Genomic DNA, 18,280 nt, shown 5'->3' with positions numbered 1-18,280 from the left:
TAAACAGAAGGAATAGCAGGCACATGGCACTCAGACAACATACACACACACACACACACAAATGACTCAGTGGCTAATAACACACTACACTCAGGGATTAAAGTGAAAAAAAATCGTTTGACTGAACTTTTTTCAGGCCATAAGTCATACGTTGTTCATATCTACCTATAGAGATAGCACCCCTTTTGCAGTCGCGACCTATTGGTTTTTAATGTACAAAAAGATGCAAACAGCAAAGTAAAGGGAGTATTCGCCTTATTCACACAGCGGCCATTGTTTAAACCAAAACGAGGCTACAGGGTACACTTACTATATAATTAATGCCACCTACAGGTGAATGCATAGAACATAACAATCCTATGGTTTGTGTACCCTGTAGCCTCGTTTTAGCCGCCAATGGCCGCCATGTGAATAAGGCGAATTGAGAGTGTTCTTGATTGAGATTGAGTTTTCCTGATGAACAAAAATATATTTTAGTATCATCCCTGACCATTGCTGATTAGCCATTGCTGTTCTTTTCTACTGCAGCAATATTGTAGAAAGGCTTTAACACACTCTTATTTAATTACTTCAGGCCAAAAGTGTTTAAAGGGGAGATTTTTTTCTTGTTAATATGCAATTCAACACCAAGTAAAATCTATAAAATCAAGTTTGCAAGACTTCCCATTTCCTCATCAAAGTAACGAATCAGAACATTCTAGATATTGTTCATATTTCCATTTGTTGCCTCATCCGCATTTAATGAAAACATGGTAATTTTGAGTTTTACGGACAACTCAGTTTTCCAATGAGCAGCAATACTGTGTGTGCTCATGCAGGAGGTCTGTGCATTTGATAACGACAATCTGGAGACGGCGCTTTTGTCTTCAGCAACAGATTGTATAAGGTTGACAAGAGGTTGCGATATGGTTAAGGACAGGTCGTGTTGCGCTATGAAAGAACATGCGTAGCCTACTTTCTAAACGTAAAAACGGTCAGCCATAGATAAACGTAGCCTACCTCTGTCGTGGTGGCTAGTTGCACCAGGTAGGGAAGATGTCCTGAAGTGCACGAACGTTAACCTTATTGCGGTCTTCTGATTGGTGGCGTGCTAAAACGTTTTCCTATTGCATCCATAAACAATTTTCTTGCAGCGAACCGCGCAAAAGCAAACCCCTGGCACTTTAATTTATTTACACCATGGCTTGTTAGTTCTCCCCCGTTTCCAACAGCTGCCCATCTGCATTTATTTTTTTACTTTTGACACCTGCCTTCCTTTAGCAACGCATCCATGACAGCTAGTGGCCTTGCCAAATAGACGCACACAAATCATGACGCTAATATGAGAGGTTCTGGTAGGCCTACTGGTTATGGTTTTGTGCTATAAATTAATAATATTTTATAGCAAAGTTTTAAGTTGACTATTTTAATTGTATGGTTATTTTTTTGTCAACATAAACTCACAACCTACTGTCGTTAAAAGTGAGGCCTAAGCAAAATAGGCTACAAGGCTGTCTGTGCGTCACAAACACGACTGACCCCCTTACTCGACACGCTCAGTCAAAACCTTCCGTCGCAAATTGTGAAAAACATTGTTGTACATGTCATAACAGACGGGATAATAAATTGCATAGGCTACGGTTTATATTGCGTCGCTTTACACATGTTAGTTGCATTGATTAAAAACTGTAACAATAATAGTAGCCTACATCGGGTGGCATAGCAGGCTATCTGTTCAAGTCATAGGTGACACCCAAAATGAATGACCTCCCCTGACAACAGTTCGCGATAGTAAGTGTCTACATTGATGCACGGAAAGAACACAGCCTACGCTTCTTCTCCGAATTCGCACATAGAGCTCACAATATCATATCCAAAAAAGTTAAACGGATTGGCCAACCTCATCAGCTGTCTCGATTGTGTCACTATAATCCAACTTCCAACTTTTAGACCGTTATAGTCCTCCATACGCGTTCTTTTTTTTAAGCAAACGCCCGAGACAAGTGTGTACAACATAGCCTACAAAGCGAAACTCATGGCTGACCTAGGCTATCTTCTTGAGCGGTCACTGATTGAGACACAGAAAGTTCTCAAGAACACTATTAGGTCTTTAAACATTTACCTAATATTTGTAGTATTTGAAGGAAAAGCAAAGGTGACAGCCCCCCCCCCCCTCCTATTTTTTTTCTCATCGGATCTGCATCGATCTCAAATATGACATTTCTAAAATCAAATTGACGGAAATCCGTCCTATGACGGAGAACTTTAATCCTTGTACACTTCCTTATCAGTCTAGGAAAACCGAAGCATACACTCACTTCCACTATTTCCTCCTGGCAATATTGCTCCAGGAATTTGTAATGGCTTGAAATGGTACACCCAAAGAGACAGCCCGGCCATGGGTGTGTATTACCACCACGCCTGACCAGTCATGTCATCAGTGGCTCCTTGCCTAGTATCAGGTGTACATTTCTAGGTCAAATTGGTTGGAAGGAGACAGTCACTGTGTGTTTGGCAAACCATGGTGTTTAGCCACCATTTTCTAACCTATTCTTCTCGTATTGATAACAAGTTTTTTTCCCTCTTGAACGCTCTTCACCCCCAAAAGATTCTTTTTTTTTTTTTTCCCTTTCTCTTTTCCTACAAAACACACACGGTAAAAAAAAAAAACGCACAGCCTAGCAGTCACCGCACAGGTCTTCAGTGCACTGATCAGGACAGAGAGACCTAATTTACCCCTCCGTGGACAGGAGTCCGTTCACAAACTGGAATGGAAGGGGAGGACGGCCCTCTAGGCACAGGTGATCGATTGTGCATCAGACATCAAAGGCTCTTGGTGGGGTCGGGGGCAGGGCGGGGATGCGGAAGAAGTGAGCCTTGATTAACGATAATCATTAAGAAAAAAATCATCAGTCCATGGTACACGCTCTCAACGTCACAGGCTTGGTCTGAAAAAACGAGGCCATCAGTGAGCAGCAGCAGGTAACGTGAGTTTGAGGACGCTCAGGTGAGACGAGCAGCAAAGTCGTTATGTGCTTCCAGAAAGCAGCAGCTTGTGTGCTTTTGCGCAAACCATCACTCGTCCGCCTAACAACACACTTCAATACGCTGAATAAACCTCCATGCAGAGAGACACAAATGACAGAGGGTTGCCTGCCTGGTCTATTCAACAGAGGGGTGAGAAAACTGACGGGTTTTATCCAAGCCGAGTAGAAGCACATCTGACACTAGTCACCATTTGATGGTGGTCACATGATTATGAGCAGGGACACAGTGGTTTCTGCTCAGCTGGTGTACAAACCTGCAGCCATATACCAGCCATGGTCTGTGACCTCCCTTATATAGAGCACATACTGGATGATGTAATGAAATAATTAATTGATTTTTTTTTTAACTAATGGGCAATGTAGGTACCTCCCTCATTTGGACAAACATGCTCACGGAAACCAGACAGACAGACACACACACACACACGTAAGATAAGGCACAACAAGGAAAGTTTAGGGGATCATTTCAGCAAAGGATTTGACACAAATATAAAAAAAAAAGAATAAAAAAAACTTTGTCTTATCCAGTGGCAATTAGTACGCTTCATTAGTCCCATTTCAAACCATCCTGTTGGAAAAACAAAGTTAAGACGAGTAGCAATGAGACGACGGGGAGACAAGGCCAAACGCGACTCTGTGCAGACTGGGTCTGAGAAACAGGAAGTATCCACAAGCAGACCTGCTCCTCATTCTTAAGGCTGAGAGAGTCCTGCCCACTCTTGTGCTTTTACCCCTTTTTTACAGGTTCAGCTTGCCGTCAATCAGAGTGCTGCCATGGGAACAGGTGGCTAAAAAGGTGGGGGATCGGAGAGGGTATAGCATTCTTTTTTTACACGCGATGGACTGAGACAAAGAAGTGCTATTACTGGAGGGGTGGCGGCGCGTGTTTCGTTGGTGTATGAGCTTATACATGGTGATGAGGGTGGCGGCCGCCATACAGTTTGAAGAGACGGGTTTGAAGGACTGCCGAGAGTTCTGCTCAGGGGGGTTTTGGGTTGTGCGGTGGTGGGAAGGCCGGTGGACAAAAGGGCGTCTCAGTTCATAAGCGGGTCAGCAGGTGGCAGTAGAGCGCGCAGAGCAGGGACATGATGGAGAGATAGAAGAGGGCGAAGCCGGCCAGCTGCGCCGGAGGGGAGGCCAGGGGTGGGGGCGCCCGAGAGAGCAACTCCGCCAGCGTCCGCAGCACGCCCCTGCCCTCCCCCCGCAACACCTCCCCCACGGAGCACAGCCTCTCCTGAGAGCGCCCATCGCCAGACGACACAAACACACACACACACACACACATATGCACATGCACACACATACGGAGAAACAGAGAGAGGAGAGGAGATGGGGTGTAGAGGTAGTCATGGGGTAAGAATGAGAGGAGGTAAGAGGTTACATCATCAGAGAAAGAGAGGAAGTGATCAAAGGGAAAGAGTCATGGTTGGAGAAAGTGAGAGAGAGAGAGAGAGAGAGAGAGAGAGAGAGAGGATGAAGAGGGGAAAAAGCAGAGGAACGGTTAGTGGCAGACAAGGTCAGTACACAGAGACACACGTCATCAGTTGAGTTAGCCAGCCGTTACATAAATAGCAGCCAAGGCAGGGAAGATGACTTCCCCTCGCCTTACCTGAGGGACCCCGATTCTGCGGCACGCCTCCAGGAAGTTCTCCACATTCCGTCGACACTTGGCCATCGTCAGTTTGGGCTGCAGAAGGAGGTGACGCATAGTGTGATTAGTGATTACCGAGCACCAGTTAACACAAGGCAAAACCACCGCTGTTACACTGTGACACCCTAAATCACCAGATCAAAAGTACCACACAAGCAAGTCCACCATGGTTATTAGGGCTGTCACTTTTGTGAAAAAATCCTGTTCGATTTTTGAGACATAAGTGTTCATTGAATCGATTGTAAAATCGATTTTTTTATGTCTAAAGACGTTTCCATTTTCAACGCCAAATATAGGCCAATCCACAAACAACTGCATTAGGACGAACGTAAAGAGGGAGCTTGTAGACGCAAGCCAGCAATATTTCTGATGATTTATTGGCGTGAAGTTTCGTGCACAATGACAAACAGAAGTGCAACATTCTCGAAAACCAGTAAGCCGAGTGGACTGCCATTACATCAGTGACATGACCGCAGGCTTCAACGTAGCTGTGTCTGTGTTTACGATTAGAAATGTCAAACAAATTTCGCCTACGTAGAACTCGATTGCACAGTTTGCGTAGCCTACCGCTTTGTTCTTCTCCATAGTTTGATATACCAAAAATCCGAAGTACTTCCACATCGAACTCCTCAAGTTATTAGGGCCTATCACTCGTCTCTCTACATGTCGCACAGGTTGATCGCGTTGTCCTCTATTTTTTGGCAAAACACGAGCAGCACAGCAGCTGATTGAAACAGCTGTTCCCGGTGCGTAAAATTGGTGGGAATTTTCTTTTTAGCTTTCGCAATGCTTTGTGCACTTCGGAATTCTTTTATATTTGGTTAAAATCGATTCCATATTTCAGTTTTCGAAACTTGTGTTGTTTGGTCCAATCGATTGTGCAATCGATTTTCGAACGTAAAGTGACAGCTCTAATGGTTATATAGCGGAACACATGCACTGTGTGTAAACAGAGTCGTTTTCCCTCTCATCTTAATAAAGCATGTCAATAATACATTCTGCCACTACACAATATAGGCAAGTATTAAATTATGATTACTGATTTCTAATCTGCTCTAAACACATAACTTTGCATTTTGTTTTCTACTGTATTTGCCCTTCAGCAAAGCTGCTGAACCCCAAATACTTTACAACCAGTTGCTTAATACCCCACCAGTGTTATCAACACATACGGCATATGGCTTGCTGCAGCTCTAACTGTTAAGTCATCTGAGAGGTCAGAGTAAGAATGCAAATACTAAGCCCATTCCCTTCCCCCCCGGGCTTTTCCCCCAAGACGCACCACAGCAGGGGAGGGGACGTGGATGCTGGGCACAGATCTGGGCCGCACGTGGTTGGCCAGGTGGCACAGCACCACCCCGTCCGTCAGCGCTGCGCCCAGGTCACTGGGCAAGGACACTTTCAGCCGGCACTCAATGTTCTGCAGAGAGAGAGAGAGAGAGAGAGAGAGAGAGAGAGAGAGACACATAAGACCACACCGCATACTGTCAGGACGTTTCGCAACAATGAGCACGATGCTGCTGCACACTAGTCAATGTCAAGACAATGCAGCAGGAATGACGCACATGCACGCCTCACACGCACACGCACGCACGCACGCACACACACAATTTATCATTAAATTAGCTGAATGGAACTTAGCGTAGGTAATTTAAATATTAAATTTGACCAATTTTGTTGGCAACTACAAATCAAGTCCAAATCTGCAACAACTGTGCTGTGGTCTGTTGTAAGAAATGAATTGATGAGAAGGTATCACTACGATCACCCGTCTGTACCTTTCTCAGTTGATCCACAAGCTCCGCCTCTTCTCCCACAAGCACCTGGGTTGGGGTGGGTGTGGCTTCCTCAGGCTCTGACCGAGGCACTGTGGAGTCACCTAGAGAGAGAGGGAGGGAGAGAGAGAGAGAGAGAGACCATTTCTCAAACATATGTAACCCTCAAGGTGCCTCGTCACACAATTTCTAACTCATGCACATACATACACACACACACACAGGTTTTTTTCCCCGAGATATTGGTAGGAAATGCACAAGTGAGTGCAACTTCCAGAACATAAACAAAGGCCTTTGAAAGCCAGCAGCCTTCCTGCTTATCAAACATTTATTTGCTTGTCTGTCAATTTCACAAACCCTCCTTTTGATGGCACTGAAAGATAACAGGCTTAAATTGATTTAGGAAAACAAGTTGGATGTGTCTGGTGTTCTGCTCCCTTTTCACACATTACTTATAGAAACTGATCAGGTGTGCAGGTGACGGTCAGCTGTACTCCTGCTGACCGCACAGTAACTTTCCCTCTAACAGTTTTAGTGGCCTTTTCTGCTAGTATTGGCCACTGCCTCATCCACACAGGGATGGGTGAAAAGAGTTGCATTTAGGGTGGACTGACAGCTGTACAAGTGCGCTTTTAGCAGCAGGCCCGTCCAATTGTAACAAAAGTGCAGGATGAGGACATCTAATTGAATTACACCAAAAGCGACAACACCTTTTTTCTGCTTGGGCAGGCCAACATTTCATTTTCCTCGAGCAGGGAAAAAAAACCTGAATACACACACGCACACACACACAGAACAAAACAAAAGTACCCTTACTGGGAATTTACACCACAAGTGAGATGTAAGCAAGAGTGAAACGTAAATTAATCAATTTTCACTGCCTCCGTCTCTAACAAGACACAAAAATGTGTATTTCTATGTGTTCGCTTCACATACACACTGTAAATAGAAGTAAAGCGTAAAACGCACTCAAGGCAGACGGGCCACCGAAAAACGCTTCAATAACGCCTCTGATGTAATTTCCCAGTTCCACACAAAAAAAGGACAGACTCCCTCTTTCAAAGACACACACTTCCATGGTTATTCATATGCACACACATAAAATGGGTTAGAACATTAATCTCCTGTGACAGCTGGAAGTCTATTGGTGTTAATTAACAGCCCTGCTGATTAATCCTGGTGAATGGAAAAGGGTCAACACACACACACACACACACACACACACACACACACACACACACACACAGATCAGCACCCCCACACACAAGCCACACCAATGGCAAGCGAAGCAGAATGCAGTGAGGTCAATGTGACAGAAGCGGCCAAGGCCTTGCAGAGGGCAGCACCACTGCTAAGAGGTGACAAACACAAGCGAGTGGACGACGTGGTCGTCAGCAGAGCGTCTAACAGCATAACAGAGGGTCCCCCTAAGAGTCGCGACCCCTCCGCATCCACCACAGTCATCACCACCCACCTCTCTTCTTCTCCTCTCTCTGGCTGAGGCGGTACAGGAAGCTGTCGGGTCTCGGGGTGGGGCCGCGGCAGGAGGGCGGTGCAGTGGGACCGGGGAAAGAGGGTGATTGGAGGGCTGCAGGCGAGAGATGGGCGTGTGGGCCAATCGGAGAAGGAAAAGGGTGTGGGGAGGTGGTGAATTTGGTGAGCAGTGGACAGTGAATGGAGAAGGCACTAGCAGGTGAATGGATATTGTGTGGAGGTGTGTGAGTGAGTGCCAGTGCGTGTTTTGGGAGATCGTGGGTGGGGAAATGCTCAGCACTAAGAACCCGCATGGGACAGGCTTATAATGCTCAGCACTAAGGTATGAGCTACACCAGGCGCGTAACTGAAGCGTTCCGTTCGCGACGCGTAAAATCCATTTTAGATGTATTTTTTTCGAACGTACGCCCCACTGTCACGTCTGGTGTAGCTACTTCCATTGATTATAATGGAAGCTAATTGTTGCAGCAGACGCAACGCTAACGGATGCTTCAGTTACGCGCCTGGTGTAGCTCAGCCCTAAGAACCCGCATGGGACAGGCTTATAATGCAAGACAGACATAATACTCAGAGAGCCAAAACAACGGCAGACTCCATCAAATGGACAATGGGACCAAAACAAACTGCAAAGGACACTGCAAAAGGTGACTGTAGCAAGTGCTATGCTAGCTATGCTCACAAGCCAGTGGCTCAGACACTTACCTGTGGGTGCCAAAGGTGAGCGGTCTTCCCCTTGCTGTGCACAGTCCAGAAAAGGGGCAAGATGGGACAGAAAAAGGCAGATCATTTAGAACGTATGGTAAACGTATGGTGAACGTATGGTGAACCTGTAGATCTTTAGAGCATAACCTAATCTGCCATTTCAAAGGTTAAGCATTTTACCAGCTGTGTATCCTCTTGACATTCCTAAATGCTACATCGCTACTGAATCTCAAATCAGACCAAGTCCCTATGCAGCCATTATAGGTTCTCAGCAGTGAGAGCTTGAGCTACCCTGCTTGGCAGCAGTACCTGCAGTGGACAGGAGGGGGCGGTGTCTGAGCCATGAGAGACACACCCATCCATGGACATCCCAGGCAGAGACTACAAGCGCAGCGCAGGGCCAAAAAGACAAAGAGGAGGAAACGATGTAGGAAGGAAAATAAAGGAAGAAAAATGACCATTTAAAGGAAGAAGAATATAAAAAAAAAAGGATGAAAATGTAAAGACAGACAAAAGAACATAGAAAAAACAGATTTACATAACAATAAAACATGAAATTAGCAGGGATTAAAACCGAAATGATAAAGACATAGAGAAAATTGAAAGAAGGAAGATAAGGACGAAACAAAAGGAATAATAATGAAAGAATGAAACGGGGAAGAAAGATCATGAAAAGAAGGAGAAAGATATTAAATGTTAGCCATTACTGCAAGCACAGTGCAAGTACTTCTGTTGATATATTGAAGTAAACACACACACAGCATGCAGCACAGATATAGGCCACAATACAACACTGTGTGTGTGTGTGTGTGTGTTTGTGTTTGTGTGGACTATATATGTGAATATACTGGTTTTGAGCCAAAAAACATTACGATTGGTAACCATTATTTCAGTATATGTGGTGAGAGAGGGAGTGTGTGAGAGGAAGTGGGTAGAGGTTGTGTGTGTATGTGTGCGTGTTTGTGTGTGTGTGTGTGTGTGTGTGTGTGTGTGTGTGTGTGTGTGTGTGTGTGTGTGTGAGTGTGAGTGTGTGTGTGTGAGTGTGAGTGTGTGTGTGTGTGTGCGCGTATAAACGTTTTAAGTATGTGTGATTGTTTCACCTGCTTGTGAGTGCCTGGCCTCCTCTTTATAGTGTTGGTGTCAGTGTCTATCTCAAACACCCTGAGAGGCTGGTACTCGCTCTGGCAAAGGCGGCCAGGCCGAGAGAGAGAGAGAGACAGAGTGAGAGAGAAAGAAAGAAAGAGAGAGAGAGAGAGAGGAATAGTGGGACAGAAATAGTGAAAGAGAGAGAGGTGTCAGAAGGGAGAACCATAGAGAGAGAGACAGATAGAGAGAGAAAGAAAGAGACAGGAATGGTGGGAGAGATAGAGAGAGGTGTCAGACAGAAGAGATTGCCAGAGTGAAAGAGTGAGACATAGAAAGAAAGAAAGAAAGATAGAGCGAGAGAGAGAGAGCGAAAGAGGGGACAGCAGAAGGGAATGCCAGAGAGAGAGAGGAAGAGAGAGAGAGAGGAAGAGAGAAAGAGAGGAAGAGAGAGGGGACAGCAGAAGAGAGCAGAAGCTTTGAGCCGGGGTAGGCAGGTAGGTTACTGCACAGCAGGGAGAGGGAGCTCGTGTTAGTCCAGTCACAGCTGAGGACAGGCAGTAGGGACACAGAGGAGGAACACACCCCAGCAACCCAACACAGTACAGTACAGTACAACCCCACAGGCACAACGCCTGCCTAGTAGACACTCGCCATCACTGTCTTACACACTGCTCATCATTCTAGTCAATATAAGCATTACTATCTCATTACTTAAGATAATAGACAGATATAGATAATAGAGATGCAATATTACTTCCACAAAGAAAAACATTAAAACTATCAAAGAGGCAGACAAGGTACAGACAAGGCAAATCAAGATTAACTTTGTGACTTAATGACTGGGTGTTTGCTACGATTGGTGATGGAATCGTGTGTACTTGTTACATCCACCAATCATAACAAGGGATTACGAGGAGGAAGTTTGGGGGAAAGTTTGCGGGAGATGATGTGATTGGGTGTGAATGGGGGAGGGGGCGGGGTAAGCAGGGAGAAGGGGCCACACTGTGCAGTCAGACTCTTACCATGAAAAGGGCGGAGTCATCCGTGTGGGTAGAGCGTCTGGAGGGGTACACAGTCTGGGAGGGACGGGGAGAGAGGGAGTGAGGACGGACACACACATACACACGGACACACACACACCCCAAGACACGCATGCACACACACACACACACACATACATACGGACACGCATGTGTGCGCACACACACACACACACACACACGCACGCACGCACGCACGCACGCACGCACGCACACACATATATGGACACGCATGTGCACGCACGCACGCACGCACACACACACACACACACACACACACATACATATGGACACGCATGTGTGCGCACACACACACACACACACACACACACACACACACACACACACACACACACACACACGGATATGCATGGGAACAATCATGGACTCACACACTCACAATGCAGACACACACACACTTGGACACACAGGTATGGACAGACATGTGCACAAGCGGATGTACACAAACACATTTTCACACACACACATACACCCACACACATGCGAGGGGTACAGAAAGGCAGCTACAACATATGGTCCGGCTTTAAGCATGATGGTAGAGGATGGACAGAATGGTGAAAAAGAGGAATAGAACGAAAGAGGGAGGGGAGAACACTCAAGTAAAGAAGAGAAACAGTAAAAAGCAGAGTTTCAATGGGACAACGAGAGCCAAGAGCACACAGAAAGAAATACCACCCTACTGTCAAGAACAAGACAAAAGCAACAGAAGGGGAATAGCCCTGGAAATACTGCCGCAGTGATTCCAGACATGGCCTATTGGAGGGTTTTAATAACTGGGCACCGCTGGTTACTACTGTTGCTATGCGTGCCATCTGTTGCAGGGACTTCAGGAGGACAGAGATACACACTCACCTCGCCGTCTGTAGGGCTCAGCTTAGTAGGGCTCTGGGTGGCTTTGTGCTGTAAACGCACGCAAACGCACACGCACACGCACACACACACACAGAGACACACACACACACACACACACACACACAAAGAGTGTCAAATAATGGTCAGACTCAAATAATGGTCAGACTCATGGCTTGGTCATGACTACCTGGTTTCATTGACCAGTGTCTCAGGTTTACTGTGTGCATGCGTGACAGCGTGTTTATGACTTTAGACATTCTTGTAATATAATCTTGCAATTAAGCACGTCCGAATCTGAGCATGTGTGTGACAAGAAGTGAATCATATTTTCTGTCTGTGGGGGCCCATTGGTGTGAATCCACACACTGAGCTTGTGGCTGTTTAGCCAAAGGTCACACTGAAGTCCCCCTGAGCTTTTCTGAGAAGTCTGTCTGATGTGTCAAAGGTAATCTGAGGTCTACAGTATTAGGTGAGGTATGATATTGTGAGACTGTGTGAGGGAGAAAGTATGTACAGATGTGAACATGTGCGTAAGTTCAGCGATGAAGCTCAATTTCTTATTCTGCGTGTGTGTGTGTGTGTGTGTGTGTGTGTGTGTACATATGCACATTGACATCAGTTATTGGAATCTCTTTGGAATGAAGAGTACAATAATGTGTTATGTAATGGCCGTGTAGCGTTCGTGTGTGTGTGTGTATGTGTGTGTGTGTGTGTGTGTATGTGTGTACCTTGACGTAGCTCATGACGGCGTCCCTCTGGACGGAGCGCGTTTTGTGCCGCTCCTCTTCGTACCGCAGTGCTGCCAGCTGGGCCTCCCGCCGCACGCGTTCCACACCGACCCCTGACCTCTGTGAGATGGACATGAGGAGAAAGAGAGAGAGGTGTAGAGAGAGAGAAAGAGAGAGAGAGGGAGACAGAGAAAGAGACGGATGAATCAGAGTTTGCAGAGGAACAGACACTAGAGCACTCAAAGACTAGGAAAGATTTTCACAACCGATACGAAGACCACACACAGATAGAAAAACACAAAAATAGACAGATAAACACGTGTCCACACCCATAAACAGACTCACATAGAGACCTACACATTCAAGCACGCACGCACACGCACACGCACACGCACACGCACACGCACACGCACACGCACACGCACACGCACACGCACACGCACACACACACACACACACACACACACACACACACACGAAACTGCAGTAGCTCTTACCTGGCCCTGTGCTGTAGAGGATGTGGGACTTGCTCCATCTGGAACACTTCTACAGGGAAAAACACAGAAAAGTGACACAAACATCTAAACACCCTATCATTTGTTAATTAACTACAGCCTTGTGTATTATTTAGTAGTTAGTAGTAGTTTAGCAGTTATAGGTTAATTTCCTTTATTTTATGTTTATTTACCTCCTTTAGTAAAAAATAACAGGGTCAAAATAAATTCAATATGAATAGCATCTGAGCATAATAATAGGACTACTAGGGACATGTGGGTGCATGTGGGAAGTAGTGTGTGTGTGTGTGTGTGTGTGTGTGTGTGTGTATGGTTGTGTTTCCTCTGAGGGCAAACTGACGCAGTGGGAGAGATGTCGTGTCTGCACCTGTTTTGGAGGGAACCGTGTCGCCTCGGGTCATCTGTCCTCGTGTCTCTTGAAGAACCGGACTTCACAGGAGAACCCTACAATGTGTGTTGTAGTGTAGGTTTAGTATCGTAGACATACAATATATGTACACACAGTGACATACTTACATTCACATAGACACATGCACTAGGGATGTGCATTTCAGGCAAAAATACTATTTGATAATCACTGAGAATTAGTCGACTATAAATCGAAAGTTGCCCTGCCCCCCACATTGGGAAATTTCATTTATTTATATCTTTATTTTTGGAGACAAAACTATTATCGCATTAGCTATTCAATATGCTATAATTAAATAAACTATTGGATATTCAAAAATTGTGACCCTTCCCTAACATACACACAGACACAGACACAGACACAGACACAGACACAGACACAGACACACACACACCTCTCTGGTGATCCGCCGCTCTATGTAGGCCATGAACTGGGAGCTGAGGCTGACGGCGTCTGACGTCCGGCTCCTGCTGCTGCGGCCCTCCTCCTCTTCCTCCTCACCTGTACAGCTGTCGATGAAATCGATCTGCTCAATCTCCGACTCCACTGACAAAGAGAGACAGGCAGACACACACGTTTACAATTAGCTGACACTTTTATCCCAAGCGGCTCACATACAACAACTACTTACACTAACACGCACGCAGGCACACACAATCACACATACACGCAGACACACACACAGGGTTTGGGATGGACAAAAAGAAAGAAAACCACAAAAAGACCACAATCACACTGTTCATGTCCACTGTGGAATAAGAAAATAACCATCATTTTAGTGTTGAAATGTTGACTGTTGAAAGCACTGCTATTCTAAAACTATGTTATCATTTAAACAGCACATTTTGGAACAAGTCTGTGGTGTCCTTCTCGCGTACACTCACACACAGACACTGATTAACGCACACTAACAAACATGCAAACAGACACTCATGAATAAACATGCAAAGATACACACAAACACACACAGGACATACACACAGACAGACACACACACACACACACACACACACACACACACAAAAAGAGGAAGTATCTCACATGTGCCGTTGGCGACGACCGAGCTGTGTTTGCTTTCGTCGCTGCGCTCCCTCTCCCTCTCCCTCCGTTGCCTCTGCTCTTTGGTGATCTCCGCCACTCTCAGAGGCAGGTCCGACAGCTCGTCCGTCGGCTGCAGGGGGACAGAGGGAGAGAGAGGGAGAGAGAGGGAGAGGGAGAGAGAGAGAGGGAGGAATGGGGGGATGGATGGAGGGATAGGGTGGGACGAGTGTAGACAGGAAAAAGCCATGGAGGAAAGGGGGACACGGGAGGGGAAGCATTAAAGAGAGAGAGCGAGGGATGAGAAGACAAAAGAAGAGCACAGAGACAGGAAGGGCGATGAGCTCCCAGAGGTCAACATGTGTGAAATACGTCACTTAAGCTCAGGGGTTGCACGTGGCTGTCTGCCCTCTGGGAACAGCTGTGTTATTGTGAGTGTGTGTGTGTGTGTGTGTGTGTGTGTGCGTGTGTGTGTGTGTGTGTTTTCATATGATCTAATAGACCTAATCAGATCAAGGTTTGACTGAACGCTCAAAATCCTTTTCTCCATGGGCAGATATCAGTAGTCTCAGTCTGACAAAGTTATGCCTAAAATGCCAGGGACAATATTTGTTTGCTAGCTAGAAGTTAATAAACAACAGAATTTATGATTGACAATTTTATGGAACCGAGCTCAACTGCTGGTTCTGTGTGTGTGTGTGTGTGTGTGTGTGTGTGTGTGGGTGTGTATGTAACTGTGTGTTCATATGATCTAATAGACCCAATCAGATCAAGGTTTGACTGAACTCTCAAAATCCTTTTTTCCATGGGCAGATACTAGTAGTCTCAGCCTGACAAAGTTATGCCTAAAATGCCAGGGACAATATTTGTTTGCTAGCTAGAAGTTAATAAACGACAGAACTTATGATCGACAATTTCATGGAACAGAGCACAACTGCTGGTTGTGTATGTGTGTGTGTGTGTGTGTGTGTGTGTGTGTGTGTGTGTGTGTGTGTGTGTGTGTGTGTGTATTACCTCATTGCCTGACCATCTCTTGTCTCCGCTGTCCACGCTGTTGAAGCCAGAATCCAGTGCTCCATAAGGCCGGCCGGGATACAGTTCCTCCACACTGCAGACAAACCATCACCACACACACACATCAGACACAAACACATCTGTCTGCAGTATCCGGTTGTTAAGTCATGATGCAATAACGTGCCGATAATTCTTTCTCCAGGTCCAACTGGTCCCAGAGCCACTTGTTTAAAAATAAATAATTTTAGAGTACTATACTATATTCAGAGTAGCCGCTAAGAAAATTGTTATTCTACTACTCACTTGCTCACTAAAACTAACAAGGAGGCCTGAAAATGAGTGAGAGAGTGAATACACAGTGTGTGTGTGTGTGTGTGTGTGTGTGTAGTATTCAGGTGTTCTGGGCATGCAGTAGACCTCTGGAGGGTGTAGGCTCAGCATATGCACATGTGTGATGCACAAGAACATATCTGACATAAGGTGCTGCTGATGGATGTCCAGCCAGAGCCTCTGGCAACTTGCCCTGACCTGTGATCTTTTCCCTACTCCCTACTCCCACACCCCAGGCTTGCATGTCTCCCTCCCTCTCCTGCTAGCTGTGTCCAGCGCTTCCTTTACTGCTGACCCACATCCGCACAGCCTCCTCTGGGCACTTCCTTTGGACACAAACTGACAACACAGTGACACAGTACAAGTGATGGCACTGTCTGAGTGTAAGTGTGTGTGTGTGTGTGTGTGTGTGTGTGTGTGTGTGTGTGTGCGTGGGTGCATCTGTCTGTCTATCTGAGGTAGAAAAGTAAGAAGGGAGAAGAAAGGTTAGAAAAAGAGATGACAGAAGGAGATGATGGCAATGAGGGAGACAATGCTCTAAAAGAAGAAAAAAGAAAAGGGTTGCAGGAAAGCAATTTAGAAAATGAGCAAGAAAGAGAGAGTGAGCATGTGTGTGTGTGAGTGAGAGAGAGAGACAGAGAGACAGATAGGGGAAACATAGTGCCCCCTCCTCTGGTGTTCTATAGCTGTCTCTCAGTAAACAGCTGTTTCCAGGGCTGCCCCTTCAGCGTTGCTGCTGGCATTCGACATGCCTGTGTGTGTGTGTGTGTGTGTGTGTGTGTGTGTGTGTGTGTACTCGATTAAACACAGACAGAGTGTCTCTTTACACAGGCAGGAGGCAGAATGGAGCAAGTGACAGAGCACACACTGTTTGAGACTGTTTAACTGTCTGTGTGTGTAAGAGTGAGGGTGAGAGTGAATGTTTCAGTGTGTTAAATGCAGTGTGTTTAAGAGTGAGTGAGAGAGTGAATGTTTCAGTGTGTTAAATGCAGTGTGTTTAAGAGTGAGGAAGAGTGGCTGTTTCAGTGTGTTAAATGTGTGCATAAACTCACTTAACCTGTCTGTATGACTCATGGCCAAAAGATCTCAGATAAGCCCACCCGAAGCAGGTTATACATATAGTCTACTATGGTGTGTGTGTGTGTGTGTGTGTGTGTGTGTGTGTGTGTGTGTGTGTGTGTCCGTCCCTTACCAGTTCCCGAATAGTGGTCTCCTGTCGTAGTCTGGGAGGTCAGGTGCTGTCTTGCACGCCTCCATGTTCAGATATTTAAATATGTGGATCTTCCCCTTTATACAGATCTGTCAGGAGATAGGAGAACAGAACGCATGACTAACATGTCCCGACACAACTCAACCACACCAATGGCTCCCTTCAGATCATCTTTTCCACTGGAGGCTGGACTGTGTGTGTCATTGTGAGTGTGTGTGTTTGCAAACAATTATCAAAAGCAATTTGTCCTGTTTAAGGATGTGGGTTTGTCAATTACTGTAGTTTTCAGGTACAGCTAAATGGGTTTTTAATAACGTTAATAACGACTTCAATTGTAAATCAAGCAGACAACACCTTAAGACTCAGCAAAGCTTTGTGTTTTTGCGTGTGAGTGTGTCTGTGTGTGATAGAGCAAGTATCTGTGTATTTGTGTACAAACTGAGCGTGTGTGTGTGTGTGTGTGTGTTACCTGTGCAGGGGGGCTCTGTAGGGGGTTGTTGTCTAACACAATGCTCTGTAAGTGTCGGAGGTTGCGGTAGCAGACGGGGATGGACGTCACCTTGTTACAGGAGAAATCCAAACGCACCAGAGGCAGCTCTGCCAGCTCTGAGCAGCACAGAACATAACACAGTCAACAGAACATCACAACCACAGGCCACAAAACCGCAACAGAGATTTATGGGAAGGAATATACAACCAGGTCGTCATTACTGCTGAGTACATTCTGACTCTGTCTTGTGTTGCCATGACAGGATTCATAGTGCAATAATGGCTTAGTGGTTGTACATTGTCCCAACTTTTACAGAGCTTCATGTTCAAAATCAATTAATATCAATGCTAAATCATATTACTACAGTTTAATAACTAGCTAACAAGCTTCTGTGTAGCCCATCAGAACTTCACAGCTAATGATGTAACAAAGAGTGGTTGCCTATGGCAGGGGTTAAAGCGTAACTCTCGCCAAAATGCATCCTAGGCTCTTTTTGTGAATGTACCCGAGTCAAACATTCGTTTAAAAGCATAATTACGTCCGAATCGCCACTTTTAAGCTTGACCGTATTGTTGTTTTTCGGGTCAAATGGCCTTTTGAATGGGAGTGCTACGGGCACTACTATTTTGATGCATGATCGCGTCAAAATAGCTATTTTTAAAACACTAAGAAGGCTTGACACAACATGAAACTTTGACCGAAGTATCACCAGGTCTCTACACATTAACTCAAGCATTGAGAACATTGTGCATTTTGTACAAAAAAGATTTTGTACAACTCACTTCTTGACTGGCAAGATGGCGGCAAGCAGAAAAACCAAGTGCGTTGTTAGTAGTAGTGCCCCTAGCAATCCCATTCAAAAGGCCATTTGACCCGAAAACGACAATACGATCAATCTT

At 45.7% G+C, this 18,280-nt stretch overlaps 1 protein-coding gene across 2 annotated transcripts in view; it reads right to left on the bottom strand.

Moving 5' to 3' along the window:
- Positions 1–18,280, bottom strand: part of lrch3 (leucine-rich repeats and calponin homology (CH) domain containing 3) — a 33,979-nt gene that overhangs the window by 5,051 nt on the left and 10,648 nt on the right. The window contains exons 5-19 of one of the 2 annotated variants that reach the window (XM_076282491.1): positions 17,361–17,497; positions 16,874–16,980; positions 15,352–15,445; positions 14,341–14,470; positions 13,694–13,845; positions 13,258–13,334; positions 12,873–12,921; positions 12,376–12,495; positions 11,648–11,695; positions 10,757–10,810; positions 8,649–8,682; positions 7,927–8,040; positions 6,456–6,556; positions 5,960–6,097; positions 4,636–4,713 (exon numbers count right to left, since the gene is read on the bottom strand). In XM_076282491.1, coding sequence (XP_076138606.1) covers positions 4,636–4,713; positions 5,960–6,097; positions 6,456–6,556; positions 7,927–8,040; positions 8,649–8,682; positions 10,757–10,810; positions 11,648–11,695; positions 12,376–12,495; positions 12,873–12,921; positions 13,258–13,334; positions 13,694–13,845; positions 14,341–14,470; positions 15,352–15,445; positions 16,874–16,980; positions 17,361–17,497 — 1,433 coding nt within the window. The remainder of the gene's footprint in view (positions 1–4,635; positions 4,714–5,959; positions 6,098–6,455; positions 6,557–7,926; positions 8,041–8,648; positions 8,683–10,756; positions 10,811–11,647; positions 11,696–12,375; positions 12,496–12,872; positions 12,922–13,257; positions 13,335–13,693; positions 13,846–14,340; positions 14,471–15,351; positions 15,446–16,873; positions 16,981–17,360; positions 17,498–18,280) is intronic. The other variant, XM_076282492.1, reaches the window with a different exon arrangement.

Source organism: Alosa pseudoharengus, unplaced genomic scaffold (genome assembly GCF_046254945.1).
Source record: "Alosa pseudoharengus isolate Yale_2024_CS ecotype anadromous, Long Island Sound unplaced genomic scaffold, YU_APseudo_1.1 YU_APseudo_1.1_scf_13, whole genome shotgun sequence".
NCBI classification, from domain to species: domain Eukaryota; kingdom Metazoa; phylum Chordata; class Actinopteri; order Clupeiformes; family Clupeidae; genus Alosa; species Alosa pseudoharengus.
This window is presented reverse-complemented; position numbering and strand designations above follow the sequence as displayed.